Here is a 9,705-nt window from a genome sequence, read left to right as displayed (position 1 = left end):
TATTCCAAGCCTTTTCGTTGTTAATTACAGTTTCACTATTCATTTCATTAGTCTGTGATTTCCTTCATCTAATATGGTTTCTGTGTTTGTTATGAAAACCTTCATAATTCTCTCGTTTTTTTGACTTATTCATGGGAAGTTGTCACTACTTGTTTGCTTCCAGCATTGTCTTAAGTAGTTGTTGTTGATAACATTGCAAACTAAAGTCAAATGATTCAAGTGTAAAGGACTTTGCACATGAAGGTTCACCATGTTTGACCATGTTCAGTTTTACTGCACGGTCTAGATAGAGATTGAATTCTATGAATAAATTATATTATTAGAATATTAATTATTATTAGATTATTATTGCTAATTAAGACATCAGTGCCTTATGCTGCATCCCTAATGCTACCCAATACCTAAACTTCACTTAACTTAACTACCTTCCTATTAATAAGCAGCAAATTAAGAGTTTATTGATGGAAAAGCCATAGTTAATAGTTACCTATTATAAAGTGTTACCATTAAATCTAAATATGTAAAATAATATTCTATATAAATAAACTAAATATCAAATAAATGTATTATAAATGTACTTTTTACTCCTCTGACACGTTGTTTTAAATAAAGCAAAATTCAATTTAATTTGTTCTGAGGACACCCACAGTCACATTGAATAAAAAAATCATTCTCCATCTGTACACTGTAAAAAAAAACAAACAAACCAAAAAAACTACATATCTATATTCTGAAACAACTTTAGTTTATTTGAGAAACGACACATCTCCACAGGAACTTTAGAGTGAATGTATTTCTATATAAGTGCATCTAAATGTACTTTTCACTTATGATTTTTTCACTTATTTAAATTTGATTTAATAAAAATGCCTCTCTAACTTATGCAGTATTGATTAACAGGTAAATTGATGTAATTGTTTAGTTTTATTAGTGAAAGAATAATTAAATACACATTCAAGTCATTTAGTTTAGAGTGGTAACTTATTAAACATGAGTCATTCATTTGTCCTTCATGTACTGTAAATGGGCTTTTAAATGCAGGTGAGTTCAAAGCAGTTGTCATTTACTTGCCTTCATGTTGTTCCATGTTAAAGCCATGCGACTAAAAGAAAAAAGCCTTTTTACAATATTTTTGAGTTTTGTTATTCTCTTGGACTCATTTGAGAGTTTTTTTTTTTTTTTTTTTCCAGCTTTTTTTCAAGTGAACTATGCCTTCATTCAAGTTCATTTACTCGAATGCAAAGCAGACCTCCCTCCTAAACATATCTCATGCGGTGTGATAGTGGGACGTCTCTTCCCAGAACAGCCTTCCTTGCTGAAAGTCTTTGATTGCACGCAGCAGTCCTAGTGGGACTACTAATGTGCTCAGTCTCTCATTAGCCGAGACCCCTGCCCTACCTGCTTTCTTGTTACATAGCTTCATGATCCCTTTCAACAGTAAATTTGTCCTCTAGCCCTATTTTAATACGCTTTTGTCTCCTAATAATGTGTGTGTGCACATACGTGTCTGTTTTTTTCCCTCACGTATGCCATATCAAAGCTATGAGAAAATTCAACCTTGCATGCAATTAGGGAGATGTTATGTGGCTTTGATTGGCTCCAGGGCTCACACAGTTTGTTGGGCTAATTGCTGATCAAATGAGCTCATTAGAGAGATCATCTCTGAAAGATTTTCACTCTGGGACTGCAAATGTTCACGTTTAACTTCCTTTTACATCTCAGTCCTGTTTCGGTGTCTTGTGCAAATTTTCTTCTTGTCAAAGTATATTGTGTTAACAGACTTTACAATCTTTTTGTTCTAAGCTTTTATGGTACCATCTAGTAATGGAACAAGGTACACCAAAGCTTTAATTGTAGCAATGTCTTGCTGTTTAGTTGGAGTATGCTACGTGCAGGGACTGTTAGGGTGCAAATAAATGTATGAGATGTGTGCAAATCTCACAGCCATGTTCTTTCCAAGAAGGAATTAAAAAAACAATCTTAATAAAAAATAGTCAAGTTTATTTATTTCTCTCTCTGTAGCAAAACTAGTCATCAACATGCGGTTATTTACATCCAGCAAACGCATGTTTATTATGTTACGTACAAGATACATCTAGAAAGGACATAAACATTTTTTCCTCACACAAGACTTAACGGCATTTTTACTTGGATACACTAGTCATTCATCATTTTTTTATACTTTTTTTTTTCAATGCTCATAATGTCTTCAAAGAAGCAACACATTTTAGATGCAAGTTTACAGTAACGTGCAGAAACGTTCCTCCTCTGGTTCAGCTATTCTCAACCATTTTTCCCTTAGCTTTCATCTGACAGTCTTTCAAACCATTTAAAGAAAATTAGAACTGTGTATGCCTCCCCCTTACAATAAATCCCAGATTGACAAGCACCAGTTTGTTACCTTTTAATAATATCATATGGGACAATTTTAGCCAGTTTTAGTTTTAGTTTTTTTTTCGGATTGAAATTTTCACTTAATTAACGTTACCGCTGATATTGAGCAGATCTGATTTGCTTCCTTTCCACGTGAACTGTAATCATTTAATAGATTGTCTATGCTTTTTGATCGAGCTCTCATTGGCCCAGTGATTGGTTTTGGTAAGATGTAGCTGTCGTAGGGGCAAGGTTACTCTTGAATAAACCATTAACATTTGACACATTTAAAACCACAAACATGAAGTACATGTTTTAATTTTCTTTATATATATTTGTTTTATTTGTAAAACACGTTGAAAGGCTGATCACTGCTTTTCAGTTTGAGCTTGAACAATCCTTTCAGCTAGTCTGTGACAAAAATGCTGCTCATCTGAAAAGGGGAAGAGAGTGTCTTAAGGCAATTAAAAGTTGTATTCAAAACAGCTTCTTTGAAATAATAAATTTGTTCCTTAGAAATCGTTGGAATGTATGAATGTCCTTTACACCAGCTTTCTATCTTTTTGCGTAAAAAACAATGGTATAAACACATTGAAGGAAAAAATTCAAAATGCAGACAGCTATAAGAAACTAATCCTATGTACAAGACTTAGAGTGTGTCCTTTGTTTCACAAGAGAACGCACAAATGGTAAATGCTCAAGCAGAATACTCTGAGGTACAAGACTTAATAAATTTGGTGTATAGAATAAAAAAAATGTATATTTCCACCTTATGGCACTGTAATGGTTTCTTTTTTTTGAATAAATCTGCACATTTGAGTTCCTTTAAAGGTGCATTTAGAGTATTTTTTGCTATCCCTCTCTACATTTATGATCAATGATACCGACCACTGGGATTTTAAATGTTCAAAATAAACAAAACAAAAGAGATACTTAAGACTTAATGGGGTTGCTTCCATAATAATGGCAAGTCTTTTCAAGATTCCATCTTAAATGTCTTTGTATTGGATGAAAACATGCCGTTCAATGTTAACAGGCTTTTTAAAGGCTTGTAGGGGTCTGCAGAACTTCGGTGTTGGGTATATTTGAGAGATTTAAGTACCCTTTCCTCTTACCGCTCCAGTACCTTTGCTGGTCTTTCAGTCTCTCCAGGGGGAGGAACGGTGGAAGATGTGGTTAGTTAGGCATGAGGATCCTGAATATGTTCTGTCTTGAGGGTAAACTTTGAATCTGAGACAAATAAATGAGTATGACGGAACTTATTTCAGAAAAAAAAAACAGAAGATGATACATTGGCCATGAACAGTCTTAAAGTTGTTCCCTTTCACTTTCCTCCTCCTCCTCCTCATTGCTGTTTTTTCCCCCAGTCTACTCACTGAAACATCCTGGGATGTTTCATAAAGACTCTCTCAATGAAGTTCTCCAGCTCCTCTTCGCTCTCTTGTGGAGGCTGCCTCAACGGACTGTAGTAATCATCTTCCCTGGTGACTACAGGAGCTGGGGCTGGGTAATAGAAGGACGGCCAACGACGCGGAGGCGACCGGGGTTTAGGCATGGGAACGGCTTTGAAAGTCCGAGGGTGAGGGAAGTAGAAGTTTCGCTGGAAGGCTGGTTGGACTCTTTGGCGAGACTGCGCCCAGGGTCGGGGCTTCCGTCTGGGGGAGTAATCAAAGTCATAGTCCAGTGAGTTTCCCAGGACGTCGTTGAGGGAGAAAGAGGGCTTGGGATAGAGACGGGATTTCGGTTTTGGAGGTGGTACGTAGATGGGGTAATATCCCCTGTATGGTTTTTGATAGAAACTGTAGGAAGGGTAGGTACGAAAGGGCCACTGCTGCCTCGTCCAAATGTCTTGCTTGCTGGGCTTGACTGAGGCCCTGTCTTTGAACCAGGCTTTTAGTGGGTTTGTGTTCGGTTGAGGAGGCTTTGAGGGAGGAGGTTTACGTAACATCGTAGAAAGTCCAACGGGGGCTGGAGGCGGAACAAGAGGACGTTGCCATGGGAGATTTTCAGGAGCATCTTTTTTCTTCTTCTTCTCCACGTCGTTAATGATGTCCACCACATCATCAGCAGGAAGATGCAGCTTGCTGGAGATCTCTATCAGCTTATCGATGGTCTGTGGGTCAATGTCATCATCGTCGCTAGTGTCCTCCTCATCCGAGCGCTTATCTTCTGCACCATTGTTGTCTTGGTACTTTTTCTTGTCCTGCTTCACAATGTATTTCAGGAGCATGTCTGATGCAATGTCTGCAAGCTTTTCTTCCTCTGCTTTGGCTCTTTGTGCCTCTGCTGCCTGTCTGCGTACCTCCTCTTGCTCCGCTTTGGCCCGAGTCTCCTCCTCCTCTGGGCTCAGCTGTTCTTCGTCCTCTTGATCTTCTTCATCTTCCTCCTCTGGGGCAGCGAGGTTGTTGGAAAAGTCATCCATAAAGTTGCCTCCTCTTTGCAAGGGCTGAATTTTGTTTTTCTCTTGTTCGAGCTGCCATTTTAGCTTCTTCTTGGACAGTGCTAGGTCATTGCCTTTAGCTTTAGGCTTGATCTCGTTGTTCATGAGGCCATTACGATCTAGGTAATCAAAATATTCCCCACGGCTCTCCCTCTGGCCTGTGGACGTGTCACGCTCTCTCTTAGTGGCTGTGCTGTAGCTCTGGAATTCCTCTAACATAGTCTCCAGATTTTTCACTTCCTCTGGACTCAGCTGCTCTTCCTCCTCTGCCTGTTCTCCTCTCTCTGGCTCCTGCCTCTCCTCCTCCTTGATCACCTCCTCTTTTGGGGCCCCCTCCTGTGGGGCCACCTGCTCTTTTAATGGTACTGACTGACTAGTGGTACGGCTCGTCACTTTCTCTGTTAGCCGTTCCTCCTCCTCTGCCCTTTTTTTCTCCTCTTCTTCTTCTCTTTCCTTATCGTCTTTTCCTTGCGCTGCAGCAGCTGCCATGACCAGCTCTAGTTCTTTGTGACCATCTCTGTCTCTGTCTGCTCCCTGGAGATCATTCTCCTTTTCAACCTCCATTCCCCCGTCTTCTCGTTCGCTCATCTTTTCCTTCTGGGGCTGGTTAAGGGCTTCGAGAAGGACAGCTGCTAGGGTTCTAGGATCTACATCTTTGAAAAGCTCATCATCTTCTTCATTTTCCTCATGTTGTGTGCCCTGTTCTTCAGCTGGTTCAGTATACTGAGCCTGTTGCTGAGCAGAGGAGGATGCTGCATAGTTTTCACTTACTGTGTCTGCTGTCACTGGACTGAAGGTTGCAGGATTGACTGTGAGACTAAATAACATGAACAGGAAAATGAAGGGGACATTTGAAGTTTGCTGCCACCAGATCATGACCGCACATGTGTTAAACCTGAAAGACAGAAGTTCAAAAATGGTCAAATCTGGTACTGCCAATTAACTGATATATATATATATATATATATATATATATATATATATATATATATATATATATATATATATATGTGTGTGTGTGTGTGTGTGTGTGTGTGTGTGTGTGTGTGTGTGTGTGTGTGTGTGTGTATAGTGTTTTGATGTACTTTTGTGATTATTGTACTAGAATAGATTCATTTGAGCACAGATATCACACATCAGTGCAGAGCAATGAAACTGAAGACGAACATTTTCCTCAGGTAAGATGGTGGACACGTTTTATGAATCACTTCTTCCAGACTTCCTAAATGCAACAATCACTGCAGGCTATATTAAATATATATTTGTATCAATGCCTTGCGTTTGATACCTGAGAGCATTTCATGACCCGTTTGCTCATTTGTATAATGGAAGAACTAATGTTAATGTACACTTCAGCAAATACTTTGCCCTCTTGTCATTCAGTGAGGATTTTTCTACTCTGAAGAGATCATTTTAACCAGCCTTATGTATATTTTGCACAAAAATAGTTACATCGTTGGAATGGGGTATCTTTTGTTAAGCTATAATTTATGCTTTATTGCCTGCTGCTTAGCTGATTTTGCAAAGGCGTTCTAAATGGCTCTGCGGCTTGGGCTGGTGCGCTTCGTGAGGGCTCCGAAGCGCTTTTGTGCATGTGATTGCTCGCACACGCGGCGCAGTGCTAATAAGGTATAGGAGGAAAAGCGCCTTAGCGGGGAGCCCTTCCGATGCGTGGGAGGTTAATGAGTAAGCAATACAAAGATGATCAGAGGATCTCGGCATGACCATGAAAAGCAAGTTTAAGATCCAAAAAAAAACCAAAAAACATATAGATGAAATATTCAGTGGAATTTGGATTTGAAAGCTTCTGAAGCTCAAAAACAGTGCATGTGCATACGAGCGTTCTGATCTCACTTTCATTTTGTAATTAAAACTGGCTCTGAAATTAAGCGATCCTGGAGCTCGAGGTTTGATCGTCACGACACAGATGTTTAGGTTAAATCTTGTTATGTGGCTAAACTTCCACTCGTCGCCGCACGAGAAAACACTGCAGCAATCATCAAATATGTGCCAACTGGCTTGCAGTGCACGGATTTACATGTTTAAAGTTTGACAGATGCTGCGGAAACTTTTTCTCATTTATATAGCAAAACAACGGTCTGTATCTCCTCTCAGATGCACTTTTTTTTGATCTTGTGAGAGTCGTGTCTCGACAGTGTAAGCACAACTCTAACGCCCTCTTTCTCTGCCGCCAGTGACAGAGCACACTGGGGAGTTCTCATCAACAGAGCACTTAAGTAATCCGGCTCTAAGAAGTCTTGTCCTCAAGTAGGCCTATAATCTTCTGCTTTAAGACAGATCTATTAGATTTAAGATTTAAACTGAACCACCCTGCCATCACAAATTCAACCCGGTTAACAACATCTGAAAGACACGAAAAAGCTCTGCTGTTAAATGCCATGTCAACATTTCTCTGCTCCATATGAGCAGCTACGTATCAGTATGTAAAATAAAATACAGATCAAATTGGACTTCCCAAAGGCTAAAGTCAAGGCAAGCCGAAGCAAAACGTTTTCATCTCAGTGTCTCCCGTGTGCTTTTGTGATTGGACTCAACGTTGTTATTTTGGGTATCTGATGCTATGGTGATGAGAAAGATGATGAAAGCATGAGCAAGGGCGTGGTAAAAATCTTTATGAGAGCTGTGCCATTGATCATCCCCGTCACCTTCATCATGAAGTGCACAAATCACCGTTGCAATATTCGGTGTTCCTAAAGTGGTAAACCAATAATTCAATAATATATATTTTATCAAGTGTTACACTTTTACTTTGTACATTACATTACATTTTCCCCTAAACTTTTCCTTTTTAAACGCAGCTATTAAAAAATATTTTAATGCATTTTACAACATATCTTTATTATTATTATTATTTATTGTAGGCCTTATACAATGAGTTTTTTTAACATGCTAATATAGAGTAAACTTTACGTTTTTAATTGGTTTCTTTTGTCCTCATTACAATATACACTTATTTTCCCACGGCGTCTTCCATTGCTGTTGCCTGTTACTATAAAAAGAAAGCCGGGACTTACCGGGAATCCTGTCAGTGGCAGCGCAGTCCGACGCACCAATTGTGTCCTCTTCAAACTTTGTCTTTAAGTTATTCTCGTGATCTACGTGTAAGAATCCGCTTCAACAATACACTCTTTGTCTGAATGTTGCTGTTTTGTTTGTACAGTGATTTCGTTTGTGTAAAGCCGTATGGTTGGCTTTTCTTGCACGGCGCTGTGGGGATATTTTCAGTACCACGGTCAGCTCTCCGTGTTTTTATTTCGGCCCCACTGCGCCCACGTGACCGCACGTCACTCTAGCTCATTGACGTCACCCTCTCCATTGATAAGAATTTTGGTGCTGATCGAACCCCGAGTCTTCGCTACGCTGCAGTGCCCAGATGAATGGAAGGAAACGGGATGAATGAAATAGTACTTTTTTTTTTTTTTTTTTTTTCCGCCGAGTAGAGAGGGCTAGACAACACGGGGAGCGCGAGACCGGTCCCTTCCAGATGCAGCTGCACACGGCGGCGTAGCACAAAGGAACCGACGATCCTTCGTCACGATGTGCATCGCCTCACTAGCTAAATGTATAAATGCAATTACTCTGTGAAATTCACAGAGGAAACAGCTGGCGCTTGAATCGTCGGCGCACGGTGAAAAAACGACCCCAAATGCACATTTATGCGTGTTTTGTCTAATCTGGATTTATTGAGTAGCTAATGTGCCTCTTCCGCACCCAGGTCGTGACAGGATGTTTTGAAATGCATCGTTATTGAAAGCTGTTGCAACCGTTTTCCTGCAAGGCCTAATGGACAATAAACATTTACAATGCAACGTTACAGTACTTCAGCGTACTCTTTTGTCCACTGTGCAACGTCAAAATCCAAACTGCAAAGAGATGACGTGCTCGAAGTAAAACACTATTTCAGTTTGCGACAAGAATGCACCATTCCGGACGTTAATCTAATGTAATGCCGTTCTACATTTAATGCACGCTTCTTTCCTAAGTGATTCGGGTGATCTTTACTGTAGCCTTCAAATAAAAAAAAGCAATTCCAGCAAAAATAGCACAGGAGTCATGGTTTGCTTGAACAACAAAACCAGGTATTTATTAAGAGACTTTTCTCTAAAAGCAAATGCAGTTGAGGGAAAACGTTCGCTTTTGTCAGCTGTAGTTTTCAGAACTGACAGTTGAAATTGTAAAAGCCTTTTCAGCCACCGATCTTGGTCGTTATTGTTGACCCGTATGTTGGGAACTGACCGTCTCAGTCACCGTTCACTGTCGTCGTTTTTTCCGTACTAAGAAAGTTAACGTGGCTTAGGTTGTCAGGCATTCACGTCCCCTGACATCTAGTGTTTCACGGACAAATCAAAGGCCATGTTTGGCATTGGGATGAGTAAATGATGAAAGCTTTTGTGATTCCTTTAAGCGCGGCATCTGCTGAAATTAAAACGCGTTATAACAGAGAACGAGGTGGTGCAAGAATGGTTCCTTTAGAAAAGATATAACCCAGGTGGACCGCGTCTTTAAACGCAAACTCTTCTTTTTGCACGCCTCATTTGTCGTGTTGCGGTATCTCTAGGGAAACTGTTTAATAACGCATAGGTCTGTAGGTGCTACTTCGTTGTCCCGTTGCGACAGGCCGTTATTCAGAGTTATAAAGAACACGGGTGCAGAAAGGACCACTGGCAAAGCCGCATTTCTGCACGAGTTAAAAAGTTACCTAAGCTACCTAAGTCTAACGTAGAAAGCCATGTTCCAAGACTGTGATGCGCACTTTCCTGTCTATCCGAGCGTTCCCTCAATTGTAGTTTTATTCTGACCGTGAAATGAGTGAGCAAGCTCATTCACAAAAATGCGGGACGATCCTGGCACCAGCCTTTCATTTGTTGCCT

General features: G+C 40.1%; 1 protein-coding gene across 1 annotated transcript; it reads right to left on the bottom strand.

The window, feature by feature from the left end:
* Positions 1-1,980: 1,980 nt before the first annotated feature.
* On the bottom strand, positions 1,981-8,115 carry vgf (VGF nerve growth factor inducible). Its single transcript, XM_043243103.1, has 2 exons — positions 7,849-8,115; positions 1,981-5,708 (listed from the first exon to the last, which is right to left on the bottom strand). The coding sequence occupies exon 2, from the start codon at positions 5,687-5,689 to the stop codon at positions 3,746-3,748; it is 1,944 nt and encodes a 647-aa protein (XP_043099038.1). The 5' UTR covers positions 5,690-5,708; positions 7,849-8,115; the 3' UTR covers positions 1,981-3,745.
* Positions 8,116-9,705: the final 1,590 nt, after the last annotated feature.

This window comes from Puntigrus tetrazona, chromosome 7 (assembly GCF_018831695.1).
Source record: "Puntigrus tetrazona isolate hp1 chromosome 7, ASM1883169v1, whole genome shotgun sequence".
Classification (NCBI taxonomy): Eukaryota; Metazoa; Chordata; class Actinopteri; order Cypriniformes; family Cyprinidae; genus Puntigrus; species Puntigrus tetrazona.
Note: the sequence above shows the minus strand (reverse complement) of the source record. Positions and strands in the feature narration are given on the sequence as shown.